Source organism: Suricata suricatta, chromosome 10, assembly GCF_006229205.1.
Source record: "Suricata suricatta isolate VVHF042 chromosome 10, meerkat_22Aug2017_6uvM2_HiC, whole genome shotgun sequence".
Classification (NCBI taxonomy): Eukaryota; Metazoa; Chordata; class Mammalia; order Carnivora; family Herpestidae; genus Suricata; species Suricata suricatta.
Window position 1 is genome coordinate 70,302,334 of NC_043709.1, and position 23,530 is coordinate 70,325,863.

A 23,530-nucleotide genomic window follows, 5' to 3' on the forward strand; every position below is an offset into this window, starting at 1 on the left:
GTTTATACTTATGGAGGGCTGCTTTATGCCCCAGTATGTGATCCATCTTGGAGAATGTGCCATGTGCACTCGAAAAGAAGGTGAATTTCCTAACTTCAGGAAGCAGAGTTCTAAATATATCAATCAATTCCATCTGTTCCACTGTGTCATTCAGGTCCATTGTTTCTTTAGTGATTTTCTGTCTGGTTGATCTATCCATTGCTGTCAGTGGAGTATTAAAGTCTCCTGCAATTAGCACATTCTTATCAATAGGATTGTTTCTGTTTGTGATTGTTTTATGTATTTGGGTGCTCCTGAATTCAGCACATAGATGTTTATAATTGTTAGCTCTTCCTGATGGAGAGATATGGCCATATGTAGCAAAGTGGATGGACCTCATGCTAAGCGAAATAAGTCAGGCGGGGAAGGACAAACACCATGTTTGCACTCATAGGTCTAACAGGAGAAACCTAACAGAGGACCATAGGGAGGGGAAGGGGGAAAGAGAGTTGGGGAGAGAGAGGGACGCAAATCATGAGAGGTGTTGAATACTGAAAACGAACCAAGGGCTGGAGGGGGAGATGGGGAGGGGGGGAAGGGAAGGTGGTGGTCATGGAGGAGGGCACTGTGGCAAAGAGCACTGGGTGTTCATTGGAAATGAATTTGACAATAAACTATTTAAAAAAATGGATTAACAACAAATCATGGACCCAAAAAGGAGTAGATAACTCTTCAAAGAAAATATACAAATGACCAATAAGCACATGAAATGCTGATCATGAACCAATGGGGAAATGCAAATAAAAACCATAATGAGATATCACTTCATACTTACCACGATGGCAATAATAATAACAAAAAGGATAATATAATATGTCAATTATTCCTCCAAAAAAATTCACATAAAGCCTCTGGAAACAACAAAAACAATTAAAAGGATGTGAACAATATGCTGATTATACCTCAAAACAAAACAAAAAAAAATCTACATGAAGCCTCCAGAAAAGCCTATAATGTTGTAAAGCACACCCATATTAATAATGATACGTACAGTAAATGATTGCCACAAGCAAACAACTGCTTGAGAGTCAGGTAGATGGCACAACGTGATTTACAACTATCTCATGAAATAAGTAAATTAATGGAAAAGTTCAAAGGAAATGTTGGAATTGTTAATATATACAGGGCCCCAGTGAAAATTTCATAAAATCGTTTAAAGAAAATATAGGGAGTATTTCTTTAAATGAAAAGAGACATTGCAAACACTGAATTTCAAAAGCAGCATCCATTTTCATACACACACATATTAGATTTTGCTAAAACTAGCTCATGTTCTTTTTACAGATCTTAACAAATACTAGTTTCAGCAAGATTTCATTAAGCTGCAGTTCAGCCCTGAGTTTCCAAGATGCCTGAGCTTTTAGGGAAGAGCCCCCACCCCAATTATTCACCCAAGCATCATCCACATTCTCTACCTCCCTTCCTTTCACCTCAGGTTTTTTTATTTTTTGAACATATATCTACTTACGAGAGACAGCACGAGCAGGGGAGGAGCAGAGAGAGAGGGAAAACCAGATTCCAATGTAGGCTCTAGGCTCTGACTTGTCAGCACAGAGCCTGATGCAAGGCTCGAACCCATAAATTGTGAGATCATTGGCTGAGCTAAGGTCAAACACAACCAACTGTGCCACCAAGGTGCCCCTCACCTCAGGTGTTAAAGAAATATATAAAAGCTGTGCCACACCAAGGTGCAGGAAAACATGGAAGAAGCCCTTTCTATGCTATCATGTTTTATTTTTCTTCATAAAAAGTAAGTTTTACTATTTATCTGTTTATAATTCATATTAAAACGTAGGCTAAAAAGACAATCTTTTTTATCCATGGAGCTAAAAGAATACCTGACATATACCAGTCTCCCAATAAATATTTATCAAATGAATGAATATACCATATACAATAAACTATACCAAAAAATTTCAGAGTACGAGTGCAGGCAACATTCTCTGATCACAGAATGAACAGAATATACCATGTCAGGATCAGTAAAAACAACTACTATCTATCAGAATCTATGGGACACAGTTGTAGCGATTCTTAAATTCCAAAATTCTGATGAACCACTAAATTCTATTCATGAAATTATTACATGACATGTTACTAACTTGGATTTAAATTTTAAAAAAGAAAGAAAAAAGAAATTAGGAATCACAACAACAAAAATTCCAAAATTCTATTTATATTATAAATAAGAAAGAAAAATAAACTAAGTAACCCAATTAAAATGTAAAGATTTTGTTCAAAAATAGAAACATAAGTGTTGTCTATTAAAATGTAAAATATATCTGCCCTGCAGCCCAGAAATTCCACTTTTGACAATCTATTGCATAGAAACCAAAGTACTGTTTCACAATGACATTATATACTCAGATTTATTATGACACTGCTTTGTACTGGAAACAAAGTGAATATTCATCAATAGGTGAACAGCTATATTATTTGGTATATCCACACGCTGGAATAGAACTCAGCCATTAAAAAGATTCAAATGAAAGTTAAACTGAATAACCTGAAGGGATTTCCACAAGCCACTGAAGAACAAAAGAAACTTATAGTACAGTATGTATAATATGATCTCATTAACAAGTACACCAAACTGTTAACATGACTGTGGGAAAGAGGATTCCCATATATGATCTTCTATTTAATTTATGTAAAATTATGTACAAACATAAGAAAATAATAAAGTGCTAAAAAAAAACCAGTAAGGGAAAATAAAGATAGAAACATACCATTATTTTAAGAACTGAAGAGCTATATAACTAAAAATCAACCTGAGAACTGTTTCTTAGAGTGACTATAAACCATGAACTAATCAAAAGAGTTTTTCTTGCACTTTGCTTTTCACATTTATTATACCTGATATTTTGACATACCAGGTTTTCAATTTCACTTTTTTCCCCAAATGACAGCAGCTTGTCCCAGCACTACCTACTGAAAAGTTCATTCTTTCCCCATTTGATCTGTAGTGCCACTGTTGCTATATCCCAAATTCCTAGATATAATCCAGGTTTGTTTCTAGACTCATTCTGTTTCAGTTTATATTACTATATATTGATAAATTATGATATATGGTATATGGAGTCTTCACATCTTTTTCAAGGCTATTTTTGCCATTTGGCCCTTTACTCCTTCATGATAATTTTAGAAACAACTTGCCAACTTTTATGGAAAAAAATTCTAGAATTTGGAATGGAACCAAGCTAAAGGAACACCTGAATTTGAGAACTGATATGTTCATGATAAGTCTCTTCCCAACCACAGATGTCACACATACGTTGTGCCTTTGTCTTTAATGATTTTTTAATGTTTATTTATCTTTTTAGAGAGAGCGAGCGAGCACTCATGAGCAGAGGAGAGGCAAAGAGAGGGGAAAGAGAGAGAATTCCAAGTAGGCTCCTTGTTGTCAGTGCGGAGCTCATGTGGTACCCGACCCCATGAACTGAGGGATCATGACCTGAGCCAAAATCAAGAGTCAGCCGCTTACCCAACTAAACCACCCCTATGTTGCTCCCTTTATTCAGGTCTTCAGCGTCCTTCAGAAATGACTTGCAATTTCATCTATATAGGTCTCACACAATTTTGTTAGATTTATTCCTATCACTCCTTTTTAATTTTAAAAAAAAATTTTTTTTAATGTTTTTTATTTATTTTTGAGAGACAGAGAGAGACAGTGCGAGCAGGGGAGGGTCAGAGAGAGAGGGAGACACAGAATCCAAAGCAGGCTCCAGGCTCTGAGCTAGCTGTCAGCACAGAGCCTGATGCGGGGCTTGACACAGGGCTCCAACCCACGAACCATGAGATCATGACCCAAGCCAAAGCCTGACGCTTAACCGACTAAGCCATCCAGGTGCCCCCTATCACTCCTTTCATAGTTTTTATGTTATAGTAAATATTTTTAAACTAAATTAGAATTTAAACTAAATTAGCTATGCTAATAGCTATTACACTAAACTTTGCTAATTTCCTAATAGTTCTAATAGTGATAGACTCTCTTGGATTTTCTACATAGATAATTTATCATCTGTAAATAATTTTCTCTCATTCTAACCCTTACAACTTTGAAGCATTTTTGGCTAACTGTAGAGGCCAAGGCCTCCATTACCATGATAAATAGAAGCAATGATAACAGGCATCTTTGCTTCATTCTCATTTTAAAGCAAATGCTTCTAACTTTACCACTCAGTACAAATCCCCATTTATCAGATAAAGGAAATTCTGCTCCATTTCTAGCTAAAAGTCTTTATAATGACTGTGTTAAGTTTAACACTGTAATTAAATTTTATTAAAATATCAAGACACCTAGGTGGCTCAGTCAAACATCTGACTCTTGCTTTCCAATCAGGTCATGATCTCACGGTTTATGGGATCAAGCCCTGAGACAGGTTCCACACTGATCGAGCATGGAGGCTGCTTGTGATTCTCTCTCCCTTTCTCTGCCCCTCTTCCACTCATGCCTGCTCTCTCTCTCTCAAAATAAACTTAAAAAAAAAAAAAGTATTTTTCAGCATCTATTTTCTCTATCTTTTGAGAGAGGCGGTCCGCCATGGGTTCAGACCATCCCTGCACATCCCTGCCATGCACTCCAAATCATAAGACCTAACCATCTGCTGACACTGAACAATTTGTATAGCTGGTCATACAATTAAATACATCAAGTGACACGCCACTGTGTGACAACTCTGTCTCAGTGAAAAGAAGTACTGGCTTGCTTGCCTCCTGTTTACTACAAAAAGGTATCAAGCTTTTGACGCTGTGTTCCTCAGCTGTGGTGCATCCCATTGCATGCATGGCCCCCGTCTCTGCCCATCACATCACTCTAATGGACTTGAGGGCAGGGAACCAACACTGCCATACCGATGCCCCTGATAACTGCTGGGCTGTGAGTAATAAACTGCTTTGCTCTAATCCACTGAGTCCTGTTGTCTACTTCTGGCACCTAGTGTAGCAGTTGACACCTTCCCATTCTTCACAGTTCATAAGAATCTTTAAAAAGCTCTTTTAGAACTTCTACTACTTCCTTTGTGAAGCCATTAAAAAAAAAAATCTTGATTAAATCTGTCCATCTTTTTTTTTTCCTAACTATTCTATAAGATGTCTCTTTAATTAACCAAGGCTAACAATGCCTCAGGTCCTTCCAAAATGTGTCTTTCCAACAGAACTTTACTGATCAAAATAAAGCAACTAAGAGAATGCCACCTTATAATAAAAGAAACTCTGGGGTCACCTGGGTGGCTCAGGTAAGTGTCTGACTCTTGATTTTGGCTTGGGTCGTGATCTCATAGTTCATGGAATAGAGTCCCGCATCTATGCTGTCAGCACAGAGCCTGCTTAGTATCCTCTATCCCTCTCTGCCCCTCCCCTGCTCATGCTTTCTCTCTTTCTCAAAAATAAATAAATATTTCAAAATAAATAATTAAGAATAAAGGAAACTTTGTAATGACTCAAATATTCTGGAGGGAAAAAAAACAGCCTTAACATTCTAATTAAATAGTTACTTTAAAATCCATATCACACATTAGGAATAATAATTAATTTGATATGAATATACCAATAGTTCAAACATTTTTTATTATCAATTACAAAATCCAAAATGATACAGAATGCTATTAGTGCTATTATATTAATCACAAACATAATGATTGTTACTTTCAAAATTTTAAATCCTAATTAAAAATATTCATCTATAAGCAGTGAGGTTAGATTTTAACAGCAGACATCTCTGAATCAGGCATCAGAGCAGTTATGGTACTATGTTTATCTTTTTACCTGTATTCAGGCTGTCGGCTTATGGAATGATCATCTCTTGTCCACCTATAGCCAGATTCATCCTGTAAAACAAAAAAGCTACTTAGAGATTTGTTTATATTATTTTGGTCAAGTAGGATATATCTAACAGTACTAATGGAAACTAGTCTTTAGTCTTTAAAACCAAAATAATATGAGGACAAAAATACCTCTCTAACTTTCTCAGAGCTTCAAAGGCATGAAAAATAAAAAAGATACAGCAAGTCATCCATAACAACTAATTTAGTAAACTGACAACCTGTGGTACCATTTATCTGTATGAAAATTCTTACAGTTATTTCTTTGGTAGGCCCTAACAGCCTTATTGCCAAAATCATACACCAAGATCACAAAACCTAAAGACTGTTATAAGAACAAAGGCTCAATTTAAATTAAACCAAGCATACATGTCTTTCTATTTTCCTTCTGTCAAGTTCTTTCACCAATTTTCAAATTCAAGACCAGGAAACATTTGTTACTTTCCCATTTTTCTTGTTCAAATTTTCTTTTTTCATCTTGACTCCCATTAAAACCCATAATTTAGAAATATAATAGGAAAACATTACCTACTGATAAGTTAAATTAGAGCAACATGTGGCACTAAGTTTAAGATTAAAGCATTTTGTCCTCTAAAATAGATACATTTGAAAGGTACATTAAACACACACACACACACACACACACACACACACACACACACAGTAATCCACATCCAATTACTTTAAAATTATATATAGAACAATATGTGAGTTATTTATAATCATACTTATTCAGCTAAAATAAGTACTATTTTCATCGTTGTCTTTAGCATGATATACTCTATTCTTACATAAGAGTACCATATTAATCATTTTCCTTCTCAACAGTAAATATAAAGAAACAAAATACAATATAAAAAAAGAAAGATAAAGGAAATTCAACAGCTACAGTAAGATATTGGATAAAATTAGCTTATGTAACTGAACTCAAGATAATTTAGTATTATGAGAGTCCTGAGGATCTCAAGTAGAATTATTTTTGTTTGAAGAGAATTTAAAGAGAAAATGTATAAGTATGAATGAACACAATTTGTAATAAACAAAAACTATTGTTGAGGCACTATTATGCTACAAGGTTTTAGGGGAAAAAATCATATTCATGAGGGTTCAAATACAAATTGGTCCAATAAATCCAAAATTCCCTATCTAGATTAAATGGCCACAATTTAGTTTTTGTAAGAAGGGTTTTCATAGGAGGATAACAATCTTATGCAAGGCCAAATTTTTTCTTCCTCAGACTATGTGGAAGAATGGCTCCAAAGGCAAAGTATAGTATTTCTAGGATAAAGATAATGCCATGTTTACTTTTTTACACCAAATTTCCTAAGGGAACAGCACAACATTTAAAAATTGAACAAAACAAAAATCGATTCTATGAGGAAGAAGCTGTGCACTCCAAACTTTAAAACTATAAGAAAACACTGAACAGTCCCACTACTACTTTAGAACTGTGGAGGGTCACCATGACGTAGTGATCGGAGAACTAGAATTCCATACATATACACACACAACCCTGGGTAAATCACTTTAAGGGTTAAGTATGGAAAATAATTCCAACAGCCAATGTGAGGTCAAACTTTAATATAAATAGTGTTTGAATATGTGCTGTAAATAATATTATACAGTAGGCAAAGGGAAAAAAGAGAAACTGTAAGAAAACAGTCTAGCAGAGGAGTGATGTAAACACACAAACTAAGTCAAGAAATTGCATCAAGGAATTGTTGCAATCAAGTTCAATGAAAGATTATCGCAACATTAAATATATACTTCTAGAGTATTAAAGACGATCAGAAGAAACAAAACACAACAACAATAGTGGTAATAATAGCTAACATTTAAAAAGTGCTTATTATATATAGGACAGGCAGTATTTTGAGAGCTTTCTAATTTGAGTAAGTAGATTTCAATAAGTACAACAAAAATGAGACTAAAGCTCAACAACCTTAATCCAACTTCACCCACAGCATTTCATCATGAATGAAAATAAACAAAGTAATTTAAGTGAGTACTTCAGTAAGAGATGGTAACCACCTGCTCATCACTTTTTGAGTACCAAGGAAATAAATAGAGTACCTTTATCTGCTTCTGCAAATTCTTTCCAATTTAGGGGATAAAAACACAGGTTAGTTGGAATTAATGTCATTTAGATAGAGCTATCCAGAATGGCTTACCTACTTTGTCCCAAGATTCTCCACTACCAGTTCCCATTTGACAGCTCTAGCAGGCAAGTCAACAGAGCATCAAGCAGGAAGTGTTTATTCACCTGCCTTCATGGCCAGTAACATAAATTTCAAAAATTACATGATTTTTAAACTTATAAAAGATAACAATTAGTACACGGGGGAAATTTACATACTCCTCTGTGAGGTGGACCACTTCTTCGATCATGAGAAAAACTGCGGCCCTCGTCATAGTCTCGGTAATCAACATGACTGTAATATCTATTGTAGCTTCCTTCACCAGGTCTGTCTAGCAGTGGTGGTTTCTTTGGCACAATATTAACTACTCTATGGTAGCCATCCTAAAACAGACAAAAAGAAATATATAAAAATCACTAATTTCTCTATTTGGTTTTGGAAAGGTTTTTTAAAAAGTACAGGAGTTCTTATCCTTAATCAAATAGAGTAAATGTATAAACAAACAAAAATGCATTAATGAAATAACATGAATACAACTAATAGTAAGGTTTTCACATGGATTAAAGGAAATAAAATTGTTCAATGAAGCCAGGTGTTTAAAATAACAAGCAGCAATACTAAAAATCAATCGCAAGCAAAAGAAAAAATACAGTATTATTTTAATAAAAAGTAAACTACGGAAAGCATGTTACAGTAGCTCTAATCTTAATTGCCTAAGAATTTTAAAAACAAAATCATTTAAGACACACCTTTAGTCTACTGTGTTTAAGTATACTATTCAGAAGAAATACAAAAATCTTTACACTTTAGCAACAGCAAATGGAGTTAATACTGAGCTAGAACCATCAAGAGGAAACATTCTGCTATCCCTCCAGAAGCACTGGAGAGAAGAGCGCCTCTGACTTCACAGTCTAGAAGCAAAACAAAACCCAATATAAAATTTGAACTCATTTTCAAAATAGTAAGTTGTTAGTGTTTTAAAGTTTGAGCAATTAGGGGTGCCTGGGTGGCTCAGTCAGTCCCATCAGGACTCTTGGTTTCAGCTCAGGTCATGATCTCCTCATTTCTAAGTTCAAGCCCTGAGTCAGTCTCAGGCTCTGTGCTGGTGGTGCAGAGCCAGCATGGGGTTCTCTCTTTGCCCCTCCCATGTGCTTGCGCGCAAGCGCTCGCTCTCGCTCTTGCTCTCTCTCTCTCTCAAAATAAATATATAAACTTGAAAATAAAGGTTGAGCAACTAAATGAATTTTTTTTGTGGGGGTGGGAAACTGGACAGAGGGAGAAGAACACCTATCTTAGGTTAGCAATTGCTATGAAATACCTGAACAAAATGGTTATCAACAAGTAAGGACTAAAGAGCTACACAACATGTATTTATAAATAATCTCACCTGGAACATTCATGGTATGTCTTCGATCAATATCAGATTAAATATATGTGAAAGAAATTAGAAAGCAATCAAAGTATAAGACATGATTAATTTTAATTAACTGATTTGAGAAAATAAAAACAAAGTTCAAAGTAAAGCCTAACATTCAGGGCATTACTCTACCATCTTTGTGTCCAGTTTCATCATCAACACAATTGATTAACATACTATTACCTACCTCATGGAGCTGTTGTGAAGACTAAATAAAAAGCAGAATCTAAAACGTTTAGTACAATGTGTAGGACACAATATGTACTCAAAAACATTTGTTGTTTTGATTATCTTTTTAATGTCTAGGTGAAAAACAATTCCTCAAAGTGTCTGCTTCCTTAAATAACATTAATAACTGCAAGTATTTAATCATTTAATTACTGTGTCTTACTCAAATTTTCCAGTGGGTAGGAAATTTGTTAATATGCTGAGAAAAAATAAAATAGTTCATATCTACTTAAGAACTAAAATGATCTAATTTTTCCCATGGGGCTATAAGGTGGTTTCTTTTTTTAGTATGTTAGATATTACATTAAAACATATATTTTATAGTTTATATAACAGAAGACAAATGAACCCACAGGCTCTTATAAAAATTATCTTTCAATAGAGGTTTCAATTAAATCTAAGCAAACACTGAGCTACTAAAAAAACTAAACATTAAGCCAAAATTAGCAACATAATTTATAGCATTCTCTAAATCAAAATTTGTTATTCATAAAATTAGAATCATTGATTTCTCCAATTCCAAGAAACCATACAATTCCATTCTATAACATCCTTGTTGGTTTGTATATATTCATTGAGGGATGGTGATGTAAGTATGCATGTCTAAACACTTTTATGAATAGAGCGCTTATTACTTTACAAAGCAACCTTTTCCTCTATTCAAAGTTATTTTAGGATTTTAAAATGAGTACGGTAAAACTTTCAAAGAAGTAAAACTTGAATTACATTTAGTCATAGATTTAATAGTTTTTTCCAAATAAAAATAAAATGAAATCTTTCCAAAATTGTTAATAAGCAACAGAAAAACAAACAAAAAAACTCCTAAATGACAGCTCTGTATCTAGCAATGAAGATCAAACTGGCATTTCCTTTATGTTTAGAGATTGTTCAAACAGAAGTACATTATTACCATCTCACCTCTATAACAGGCATCTATTCTTAAGGAAAATTCCCTCGTTATATGAAAAGATTCAAGAAATGAAGATGACCGGAAAAGTCTGTGATAAAGCAAGACAATATTTTCAGAAAGCTCCCATCTTATCTAGGAATACCATGCAAGGACTTTTCTTTCCAATAAAATTCATGATGATAGGCAAAGATTCCAGAATTTCTTTTTCAAAAGTTTTGTTAATAAAAAATTTCAATCAGTATTTTATATTGACCTGACTAGAAATACCATCAGTGTTTGAAATTCTCCTACAAATTTACATTGAGCTATAAACATGGAATTCTCTTTTCTTTTTTTTTAATGTTTACTTATTGATTTTGAGTGAGAGAGCAAGAGAGCACGCCCAAGTGAGCAGGGAGGAGGCAGAGAGAAAGGGAGAGAGACTCCCAAGAGGCTTGAAACCACAAACCATGAGATCATGACCAGAGCTGAAACAAAGAATCAGACAACCAACTGAGCCACCCAGGCGCCCCGTAATTTTCCTCTCTAAATGTTAACAGAAATACACAAGGATTTGGGTACTGATAAGGTTAGAGCCTTTCTTTCAGAAATATTTTGGAAAATAATGGCACTGTTATATAGAAACCAGAAATAAAAATTCTAACTTCTAAAGAATATCTTAAAAGATTAAGGATAATAGGATCATTTTCAATTAATTTAAAAATGAACCCAATGAAATCAAAACATTTCTATTACTTAAATACGGATATTTCAGGGACACCTTGGGTGGCTTAGTTAGCTAAGTGGCCAACTCTGGATTTCGGCTCAGGTCATGATCTCACGGTTCATGAGATCAAGCCCTTGGTCGGGCTCTGGGCTGAAAACTCGGAACCTGCTAGGATTCTCGCTCTTCTCTCTTGCTGCCCCTCTCACCACTTGCATGTGCTTGCTCTCTCTCGCTCTCTCTCGAGATAAACATTTTAAAAAATAAAATAAAATGCAGATATTTCAAATCTTGAGTTTGGACATATAATCTGAATTTAGTTCAATGAAATCAATTTTCATTGCTTTAGTTCATTATGAAAAATATGTACAGTATTCCATTAAAAAGATCAGACCAGGGGCGACTGGGTGGATCAGTTGGTTAAATGTCTGCCTTCAGTTATTCAGGTAATGATCTCACAATATGAGGGTTCGAGCCCTGCAACGGGCTCTGTGCTGACTGCTTGCTCAGAGCCTGGAGCCTGCTTCAGATTCTGTGTCTCCTTCTCTCTCTGCCTCTCCCTGCTCACGCTGTCTCACTCTCCCTCACAAAAATAAATAAATAAATGTAAAAATATTTCTTTAAAGATCAGACCATATCAATTTAATACAATTTGCATATTTATACCATGTACCAATTTTCTATGGCTGTTACTAGAATTTCCAAAAATACGTGTCAAATCTATCAGACTTGCTTCTCCAAAAATTAGTATTAATGTTATGATCAGACCAAAATAAAAAAGTGTATGTAATTCATTTTTAAAAAATGTTTAAGGGGCGCCAGGGTGGCTCAGTCGGTTAAGCCTCCGACTTCAGCTCAGGTCAGATCTCACATCCGTGGGTTCGAGCCCCGCGTCGGGCTCTGTGCTGCCGGCTAGCTCAGAGCCTGGAGCCTGCTTTCAGTTCTGTGTCTCCTTCTCTCTCTGCCCCTCCCCTTCTCATGCTCTGTCTCTCTCTGTATCAAAAATAAATAAAACATTTTTTAAAAAATTTTTAAGCCTATTTTAATCATGATCTATTCTGTCAGGATGTAGAAAGCAAAACCTTGCATATACATACTTTTTTGAGAAGTTAGAGGTCTATGAAATTTACACATTCACATAGGTCACTATCTTGGAGCTAAAACAATTCCTACCATTAGGGCCTCTGAGTTTGTGAAATAAGGACTGTTCACAGTTTTGCTTATGCTAATGAAAATTTGATCAGGTTAAGATACTTACAAACTCATTTTACAATTTTTACATCTGAAATGGTGATTGTTTTGTTACAAAATAAGCAATTATTGGGGCACCTGCGTGGCTCAGTCAGTTAAGCCTCTGACTTCGGCTCAGGTCAGATCTCACGTTGGTGGGTTCGAGCCCCGCATCAGGCTCTGTGCTGACAGCTAGCTCAGAGCCTGAAGCCTGCTTCCAGTTCTGTGTCTCCTTCTCTCTCTGCCCCTCCCCCTCTCATGCTCTCTCTCTGTATCAAAAATAAATAAAACATTAAAAAATTTTTTTAAAAAATAAGCAATTATTTCTTAATTTGCTATCAATTCCAATTTAATAGAACTACCTCTTATGAGAAATATTTTAAGTAAGTAAAAAGCACCAAGTTCTGTTTTATTCAATATTTAATGTCATTTTCCACACTAATGTTTAGTCTTGTTACTAACTGGGGGCAAATTATGAGGATTAGCACATTTCTTCGAAAAGTTTTCTGGGGCACCTGTGGGGCTCAGTCGGTTAAGGTTCAGCTCAGGTCATGATCTCATGGTTCGTGGGTTCGAGCCCTGCATCAGGCTCTGTGCTGACAGCTCAGAGCATAGAGCCTGCCTCAGATTCTGTATCTCCCTCTCTCTCTGACCCTCCCCTGCTCACGCTGTCTCTCTCTCAAAAATAAATAAAAACATTAGAATATTTTTGAAATAAATAAAATAAACAAATAAATAAAAAGTTTTCCAATGTCAGGGGTGCCTGGGTAGCTCAGTTAAGCCTCCAACTGGCTCAGGTCATGATCTCACGTTTTGTGAGTTTGAGACCTGCCTTGGGCTCTGTGCTGAGAGCTCAGAGCCTAGAACCTGCTTCAGATTCTATGTCTCCCTGTCTCTCTGCCCCTGTCTCGCTCATACTCTGTTGCTCTTTCTCTCTCTCTCAGAAATAAACAAACATTAAAAACGTTTCCATTGACATTGTAATACTTGGCAGAAAGTCTAACACAAAAACATTTTATTTAAAGGAAAAGTTTTAATAGATAAGCAACTCCTCATAAGCATCTTTATCATTTGGAGGCACATACTAAAATATTTGTTTACATTTGAAATAGAGTATCTTGGATTTACTTCAAAATAATCTGGGAGATAGAAACTGGTAGAGGCACAGATAAAACAAGATGGACCAAGAGCTGGTAACTGCCACTGGGATGATTTGAATTCAAAATGAAATTAGTTCATTTTGTTATTTTGTCTACTTTTATATCTTTAATATTTGTCCTTATAAGAAAGTAAAAAACGAAAACACACAAACCTACTAGCAAACTAAGTATAGTAGCATGTAAATAGTTAATCCCATCACTGCCTAAAACAATCAATTTAGTATGAATGCAAGATTCATGGGCAAGGAAACCTTGGTCTTAATTCACTGATCTATTCCCAGCACCTGGAACAGCACTTGGCACAGAGTAAGCACTACATACCTAATACACAGTCTACTTTGTTATATCAATTTTATGTTACTTCTGGCATCCCTTTTTTTTTTTTAAACAGAAATGTACCACACAAACCACACACAACTAAAAAATTCTACCACATCACTGGAGGACTTCTGCTTTCAAAAGTTTGAGATTCCCTCTCTGATCACTTATATTTTTGTAACATGCATTTCTTAGTAGCACTTAAATCATTTAATTCACTCACTGAATTTTCAAAGAAGTATTGGCGTTTTTGCATTTCAATAGCTTTGTCAAATAATGGTTCAAATACCTGAAACTGGAACTGTCCCAGAAAATCAGGACACACTGTTACAGAAAATAGCCAAGAACTGACCCTTCCTCCCTGGAAATAATGACAATAAAAAGAAAGTTCTTGAAATTCTGTCAGCTAAAAAAGGAAAACACCTCCTAGGGCAGCTCTACACAAAGGAATATTACTAAATCAAAACTCAGCAAATGAACACTTCAGATTTGTGTTTCACATGTGTAATTTCCACATTTAGAAAAAGTTGGGAAAAAATTGCACTTTAATGATACATATACCCATGTAGTTAGTGAAAAGCATACATATTGTTGTCCAGTTTACTCTGAAATATTTCGAAAATTTAGATGCATTAAAAAAATATTTATAAGGGACAGATAGATTGATAAAGGCACAGTAAAGCATGTTTTCATAAAATGTTAATAGCTGAATATAAGTAGTGAGTAAATGAGAACAATGAGAAAAAAAGAAATGCAGTAAAACTGCTTTTCTGTTAGAGAAAATAATCCAAATATAGAAAATAAAATAGAGCATTATCTGCCTTTTTCCCAGGCACTAATGAGAGGGTGTTCCCACATTTTAAAGGATTAACTAGTTTTATATTTAGAAAAAAATAATAATCTGCCTTTTCAAAACTTTAAGTTTTTATGGACGTATAACATACATACAAAATGTGTACAAATCATAAATGTACTCTTGGATAAATTTTCACAAAGAAATCCCACTGTGTAATACTACTCTCTTCAAAAAAACTGCACACCCCTTCCTGTGCTTTCTTCCAGTCACTACTTCCCTCTCCCAAAAGTAACCACTTTCTTGGGTGAATCCTGCCTATTCTGAAACTATTTAACAGGATATACAAAATATATACTCTTGTATTTGGCTTCTTTCTTTCAGTAGGATGTTTGTGAGGTTCATACATGTTGCTGATTTTGCAAATCGTCCATTCATTCTCACTGCTATATAAACTGCACAATTAATTTATCTGTTCCACTGTTAGACATTAGATTGTTGCCAGTTTGAGATTTTTACGAATAATGCTGCTTGTGAACATTTTTGTACAAATCAATATGATATACCAATATGACTTTAAAAATAACATTAGATGGGGTTGCCTGGTGACTCAGTCAGTTAAGCGTCCAACTTTGGTTCAGGTCCTGATCTCATGATTTGTGGGCTCTGTGCTGACAACTAAGAGCCTGCTTTAGATTCTGTCTCCCTCTCTGCCCCTCCCCTATTCATATTCTCTTTCTTTCTCAAAAATACATAAACATCAAAAAAATTTTTTAAATAAGTAAATAAAATAACATTAGATGATCTCTGCTTTCTAAGTTATTTTTAAGCTTTAAATAAGTTATATTATTAGCTCCAAAGTCAGGAATTATAACTTTACTGATTTATATTTCTGTTCTAGTATAATTTATCAAATGCTTTTCTAACCTAAGGATTTTAGCAGGTCCTTGAAATCATATGTGAATGTAAAATTAACTTTTTTCACCCAAATGTAGCAACAAAAACAAAATAATAGCAATATCTGTGTCTTCATCACTTAACAGAAATCACAGATATTTTCATATCACATCATAGCTACTGCATATCTCAAAATCCATTTATTCTCGTTATTTTGAAAATATTAGTAACGAAACCTCAGCATTTGCTCTTAATATTTATTGGCCTACTAAAGTACATCTTACTACATCACAAATTTGTTTTTTAATAGTTTGAGAATATAAGTGTAAAATTTGTTTTTTAATAGTTTGAGAAATATAAGTGTAAATATTCAAATATATTCAAATATAAGTCCTTTAATTCTGTGTATTTCATTTTACAGTTTAAAAAATTCTACTCTGAAAAGGGATCCATAGGCTTCACCAGACTGTCAAAGGGATCCTTGGCACCAAACAGTTTAAGAAACTGTGCTTTATTTAACTAAAATGTAGGTATAACATAGAAGGCAAAGGGATAATTTCTAAAAGCCATCAAAGACGCATAACTGAGGGAAAGGGAAGGCTTTAAATTTCTAACCAACAGAAGGTCAAGTTCACCAGTAAAAGCATCTGAGTCTTGACAAGGATATGTGGGAATACAGAAGAATTTATAAACTAAAAGAGACTGATTGAGGGAATGTAGGGACAAATCTAATGACATTTAAACTTTTTTCAAAAAAAGAAAGGAATGAAGCCTTACAAGTTCTGGGCAGGTTCTGTGCTCTCAGGAGAAAGGTAAAATAGGCTCCTCCCACTCTAGGAGGAACCAAATAGCAAGAGAATTTAGGAAAGTCAGATTTACCTTTAGGCACTTAGAGACAGTTGAGTGAGTGCCTCTGGTCTGATTTTAAATGCACTTGTAGTAATAAAACATATCTGCTTCCTGCTGATGAAATTATTTTATAAAGAAGCCTCTGTTTCACATTTATACACACATAAATTACATTAAAATGAAAATGTTTATAAATTTGTTTACTTTGACTACAATGTCTTCATCCGTTGAAAACTTCCAGCACCTGTCATTTTTACCTCAACTCCCGTCATCATCAGCAACTTCAATGTTCACCTACAATCTGCATTTCTTAACCCTGTATAAAAGTCACCTGAAGAATTTTAAAACACTGATGTTCAGATCCTACCTGCAAAGATTAGGACTTAATTATCTGGGTGGGGCCCAGACATTAGTATTCAAAGTATGGCAAAGATTGAGAGCCTCTAATCTAAATCACTGATCCAAAAACCTAGCCTCCAAGGTTTTCTGATCTCAACTCCAATAACCTTTACCCACCCTCTATTCCTACCACCAACCAGTGAACTTTAATTATCCAGAACTGTACTCTCTTGGAAACTCCACACTCTAAAATACCAATTGCCTATCTTTCTGTTACTCTCTGGTCTTCAACCTCACTGAGACTTTCCTGTCCCTCAACCCCTCACCTCTTTCAATCTACTGTCCCTCTTATAAGAGCTCCTTTCTGAATCCACACATAACACAAAGGTATTTATTACCTCAATAATTCTGAGTCAGGACCGTCAACATTCTTATCTTTCTGAGTCTATCACTCATTGTGCAATCTTCAATCAATACAACTTGCTTTCTCCACTCCTCAACTGGGCTACTGAAGTAATAAAGTACACATTCCTGCAGAATGGTGCCCCTATAATTTATGATGCATAAGCTCACTGCTCCCTCATCAACAGTCTTTTTAAACACCTCTGGTGAAGAGATATCAACAATGGCTGTTCCAAATTCAGTGCTGGCCTCAAGTCTCCCTCTGCCTTATCCTAGGAGAAAACAAAGGCTATTAGGTATGAACTTTCTCAAACCCATTCTCACTCAGTGACCTAACTAAAGATCCAAAGGGCCCTTCTTATGTCTTAGGACACTGATAATGAAGTATTCATTCCCATCTTAAAACTCACTCCTCTCCAGCTTGATTTAAACCAGGACTGCTTTAAAGGAATCCTCCTGCCTAGCAATAGCCTACAGCCTCCTGGCAAGTCCCTCTGTCTCCAGTCTTTATTTATTAAAAAAAATTTTTTAATGTTTTTTATTTATTTTTGAGAGACAGAGAGCACGAGCAGGAGAGGGTCAGAGAGAGAAGGCGACACAGAATCAGAAGCAGCCTCCAGGCTCTGAGCTAGCTGTCAGCACAGAGCCCGATGCAGGACTCGAATCCACAAACCATGAGATCATGACCTGAGCCAAAGCCGGACACTTAACCAACTAAGCCACCCAGGTGCCCCTGCCTCCAGTCTTTAAACCAACCTCCTCTGCAGCGTGTTCTATGACGGAACACAGCATGCATATATATATATATATATATATAATGCAGAATGGTGTAATAAAGGTTTTATATCACAACTTTTCCCGTGATTTGATCACAAATATTTCCCACTATTGTTTGAAATTACATATTTTTGTCTTAAGTTAGTAAACAGTGTAGTCTTGGCTTCAGGCATAGAACCCAGTGATTCATCATTTACATACATATAACACCCAATGCTAATCCCAATAAGTGCCCTCTATTGAATGCCCATTAGCCATTTTCCCCACCCCCATCAACCCTCAGTTTGTTCTTTGTATTTAAGATTATCTTATGGTTTGCCTCCCACTGTTTTTATCTTATATTTCCTTCAGTTCCCTTAAGATATGTTAATTTTCTTAAATTCCACAAGAGTGAAATCATGTGATATGTCTTTCTGACTTATTTTGCTTAGCACAATAGCCTCCAGTTCCATCCACATTGTGGCAAATAGGAAGATTTCATTCCCTTCCATCACCAGAGTAATATTCCATTGTATATATGTACACCACATCTTCTTTATCCATTCATCAGTTGATGGTCATTTGTGCTCTTTCCATAATTTGACTATTGTTGATAGCACTGCTATAAACATTGGGGTGCCAGTGACCCTTTGAATCAGCACTCCTCTAGCCTTTGGATAAATTACTAGTAGTGCAATTGCTGGGTCATAGAGTAATTCTATTTTTAATTTTTTGAGGAACCTCCACAGTTTTCCAGAGCAGCTGCACCAGTTTGCATTCCCACCAACAGTACAAGAGGGTTCCTGTTTCTCCACATCCTTGTCAACATCCATTGTTGCCAGAATTGTAATTTTAGCCACACTGACTGGTGTGAGGTAGTATCTCATTGTGTGTATTTCCCTGATGATGAGTAATGTTGAGAATCTTTTCATGTGTCTGTTTCCCATCTGGAGTCTTCTTTGGAAAAGTAGCTATTCATGCCTCCAGCCCATTTCTTCACTGGATTATGTTTTTGAGGTGTTGAGTTTGGTAAGTTCTTTACAGATTTTTGATACTAGCGCCTTATCTGATGTCATTTGCAAATATCTTCTCCCATTCCATCAGTTGCCTTTTAGTCTTATTGTTTCCTTTGCTTTGCAGAACTTTTGTATCTTGATGAGGTCCCAAAAGTTCATTTTTGCTTTTTTCTTTCCTTTGCCTTCAGAGATTCTGTATATAAACCCCTGCCTATATTTTATGTCTTCCAAAACATTCTACTGAGTTCTATAAATGTTGTACCATTCAACACAGCATTGGTTTGAAGAAGTTTACATATAAAACTAGCAGGAACTAGTTAAATGTAATTATAGTAAGACACCATTTAAAAGTCATCCCCTCTCTAGGAGCTCCCAGGTGGCTCAGGTGATTAAGCACTGACTCCCAATTTCAGCTCAGGTCATGATCTCATAGTTCGTGAGTTCAAGCCCCTCACTGTTAGTGCAGAGCCTGCTTGGGATTCTCTCTTTCTCTCTCTGTCCCTCCCCCATTCATGCATATGCTCTCTCTTCTCAAAATAAACTTAAGAAAAAAAAAGTCATCCCCTCTCTAAATGTACCTGATTTTATCATTTGGAGTCCTGTGTTACATTAAGGGGGAAAAAAACGCCAAAATTGAAAAAAAACTAAAACAAATCCATCCATTTATCTAGTTGGTGGCAAAATCACACAGAAAATTAATTTAAGTATTCTTGAAATATAAACTCCTAATGGGATATATCCTTGGGAAGGTAGGGATCCTAAGAATTTTTTTTTCTAAAATCATCTCTTTTCCCATCCCTGCATTAGTCCCACATTATATTTCTCTTTATCCTTTGTTTTTCTAGGTAAACTGTAATTTTATCATGTTGAAAAGAATTTAATTGAAATTTTAATTAGAAACAGACTATAAATAAACCTGGAGAGGTATCAGCTGGCTCAGTCAGTTGAGTGTCCAACTTCAACTCAGGTCATGATCTCATGGTTCCTGAGTTCGAGCATTGCATCAGGCTCAGCACAGGGCCTGTTTTGGATCCTCTATCCTCCTCTCTCAGTCCCTCCCCCACTCACATTCAAGCGCTCTTTCTCAAAAATAAATATAAAAAATATAAAAACTTGGAAAGAAATGACATATGGTAATAATAAGTCAACCCATTCTGAAATATGGCAGGCCTCTTCATTTTGTCAATCTTTTGTCTTTTTTTGGTTCTCAAATGATTCTTTATTGTAATATTTTTCTTTGTAGTTCTTAACTAGCTGGCATTCTACTAAACCACTACTGATATCATCTATGATGTCATGAGTATGCCAGCCATCAGCACTGCAGCCGATAGACTGGGCAACTCCCAGGATCTCTTTAATGGTCCGAGACTTCGTGGCTAACGATGGGTATTGCATCTGTGGTGCAATGTCCACAATCTCATCAAAAGTGGTATTTCCACTGTGATAATGTTTTTCTGGTTTTTTTTCTGTCTCTTGGTGGTTTCTTGACAGCTTTGCTAAACAGGGCAGGGGCAGAAGATACCAATTCAATCTGGGCCTTTCTGTTCTGAATAGTCAGTTTCACTGTAATCCTCAGACCCTTCCAATCACCTGTTACCTTGTCAACGTTATCACCAACCTTAACTGGAGACAGGCACAGGGGACTGTGGCAGACGTGGCACCAACGTTCCCACTGGTGCACCTCAGGTATACACTTTGATCACTTCGGGGCTGGGATCTCAAACTTTGGTGGCATGGAGGAGGCAGCTGGTGCAGGATGAACCCAGATTCAGGACTACAGAGGACAGGTGCACCTTCGCCTCCTCTGAGCCAAAAGCCAAAAAGCCCATCATTCATCATTTTAGATTAACCCCCACCTAAGTTGTAATTAAGGCCAAATGACAATGTGGCATTACAAATCTAAATGGGTTGTAGCATTTACTTAGAATACAGAAGTGAAAAAACACATAAAATATTTGTGCCCTATGAAGATGTATAATGAGTCCATAATATATCTACATATCATCACCACAACCTGAATCCCTTGGTGCTTAGAATAGGCCTGTTCAAAAGTGTAAGACTGACAGCTTCTTGGCCTTCTCCAAACCCTCCCTTGCGTCTCTGCAGAGGATTTTGGGAAAAGAGTACATATATTCATTCAATAAACACTGAGCTCCTACTATGTGCCAGGTACTAGATGGTGCTGGGAATGCAATATTAAGCAAAATAGCAAGCTCCTTGAGAAAAGGCCCCGTTAACAATTCCCAAAGCAACAAAGAGACAAGCAGTAGGACAGTACACCAGAAGCTGCCTGCCTGCCCTGAGCTGCTCCTACTTTTTTTAATTTCACATATATCCAGTATGCAAACATTTTTAGGAATACAGAAAAATAGGTGACAGCCAATAGTAGGAGCAGGTGCTCAAATACTCCATTAACTGATGGTTTACCTTTATAAAACCTCAATTTTCCTCACAAATTCAATTCAATATAAAAACTTCCCATATTAGAAGTTTAAACAATATAAAATATAGATTTACATAAATAAAATATTGCCTTTTATTTTAAATGTTTAACTTTTAAACGATAAACTTAATCTGTCTATATTTCAACCTAAACTGGTAAATTTTTGGCACTTAAAAGTTTTGTTAGGAGGCTAGCTTTGGTGTACCATGTTCATGAACTTCGATACTAGGTTGTGAACTATTCTACACCAGCAGCGACTTACACTGGGGTGACTTCGAGGAGGTACTCGTTCTCTTGGAAGTCTTTCATAGTCATAACGTCCCTCGGACCACATTTCATCTCTTCTGTAAGCCACTAAAAAAAAAGGGAACCAAGGAATTACAGTTTTTATGTTTTTAGGAAGTAGTAGAGAAGATTAAAAAAAACAAGTAGTTACTTTCTAACACAAATATTTCCCAGAAATACTTAATGAAAACAATGTAAATGACCAAAAGGAAAAAAGAATGATTAAGGCAATTTTTCCTCCAAATAGTTTTGAAAAGTTCTTTTTAAAAATTTATAATAGAAAGCTCCACCTTCCATTTTGAAGGCTATTTAAAGCTTCAAAGAGCTTGTTCCCATCAACTGTAGTAAAAAAAAAAAAACAAAAAACCCAAATATTTCTTCATTCTCATAGCAAAAATTAGAAAAGATTCATTTTCATGAATAAAATGCTGATCAGCAAGCAGTCTACTATTTCTTGGTGGATGGTTTCTGTAACACTAAGGTTTTTTTTTTTTTCTACATTCTTGGAGCTTATCTCTTCTCTATATGTTCAATGAAATGGTTTTAACCAAAAAAAAAAAAAAAAAAAAAAGTGTTTAACACTGTTAAATGTTTAATCCTATAAAAACACACTCAACAAACCCCAAAATAGAACACTCTCAATTTTACTTTTAAGGCTATAGATTTATTTTAATGAGAAGGCACTCTCACACAATTTGAAACTAAAAATTTTGTCAACATTGTTTCATGTCTGGGATGCAGAGGCTTGCTACTTTGAGAGCTGACATGTTCTGGGTGGAGGGCTAATACAGAGAGAAAATGAGAAAAGAGTGCAGGAAATAGCCTGAAGGTCATTTCTATGAAATAGCAATACAATAGATCAGTGGTTGGCAAACTTTTTTGTAAAGGACCAGAATGAGATTTTCAGTCTTGCAGGTCACAGGTCTCTGTCATAACTACTCAATTCTACTGTTATAATATGAAAGTAGCCATAGGCAATACATATAAATGTAGCAGTGTGGTCATGTCCCAAAAAAATTTTTACTTACAAAAATAGGCAGGCAGCCCACAGGCAGCAGCTCAATAACCACCAGAGTAGATGAGAAATGATTAACAGGGCAGAGCCAGGAGAAAACGAAGCAGTTTCTGACCCAAGAACTACGAACCATCTGATATGTAGAAGGATGATCGTGAGCAAGAAGTGAGAATGGGACAGATACTAACTGAGGTCCTTTTAGTACACAGAAAAGAGAGTAACAAGTCCAGACACTAGTCCACAGATCTGTAAAGAAGAAAAATTTCTCAGAGTTACATGTCAAAAGATTTTTGGTGGCTCTTTATGACGTAGCAACACGAAAGAGGAAAAAAGAGATGACATCTCCATCTGGCAGTATAGAATTCTAATGGTTTAGGCTAAGAAAAAAACAAAGGCTAGAAGATTAGGGCAGTATTTTTTAACACTCTCCATAGTACAAACAATCTTAATTTTCTCTGTAAAAACAAACCTATAATATTTTTTAATACAAATAGACCCAACAAAATGAACACCAAGATGCCTAGAAAAATCTTAGTCACAAATTAACTCTTAACATTAAGCAACCTGAATTCTAGGTCCATAATCAGACATGATTAAGAATGTTATTTCAAAGTAACCAATCTTTTAGGTACAAGACTTGATGGAAGCTTGGAAGTTGAAACAAAAAAGAAATTGTCAAAATTACTCCACCTATCCCACTTTTACTGAATCCATCATTTTATCCTACTTCAAAGATAGTACAGAGAAATAACAGCAACGAACTGAAACCA

General features: G+C 35.6%; 1 protein-coding gene across 9 annotated transcripts in view; it reads right to left on the reverse strand.

Moving 5' to 3' along the window:
* PPHLN1 (periphilin 1) overlaps positions 1–23,530 on the reverse strand; it is a 150,131-nt gene that overhangs the window by 119,583 nt on the left and 7,018 nt on the right. For 6 of the 9 annotated variants that reach the window (XM_029954891.1, XM_029954888.1, XM_029954890.1 and 3 more), the window contains 3 exons: positions 21,723–21,814; positions 8,218–8,382; positions 5,806–5,867 (listed from right to left, as the gene is read on the reverse strand). In XM_029954891.1, coding sequence (XP_029810751.1) covers positions 5,806–5,867; positions 8,218–8,382; positions 21,723–21,794 — 299 coding nt within the window. In that variant the 5' untranslated portion in view covers positions 21,795–21,814. Of the gene's footprint in view, positions 1–5,805; positions 5,868–8,217; positions 8,383–10,562; positions 10,643–21,722; positions 21,815–23,530 lie in introns of those variants that run through there. The other 3 variants (XM_029954894.1, XM_029954893.1, XM_029954892.1) reach the window with 2 other exon arrangements.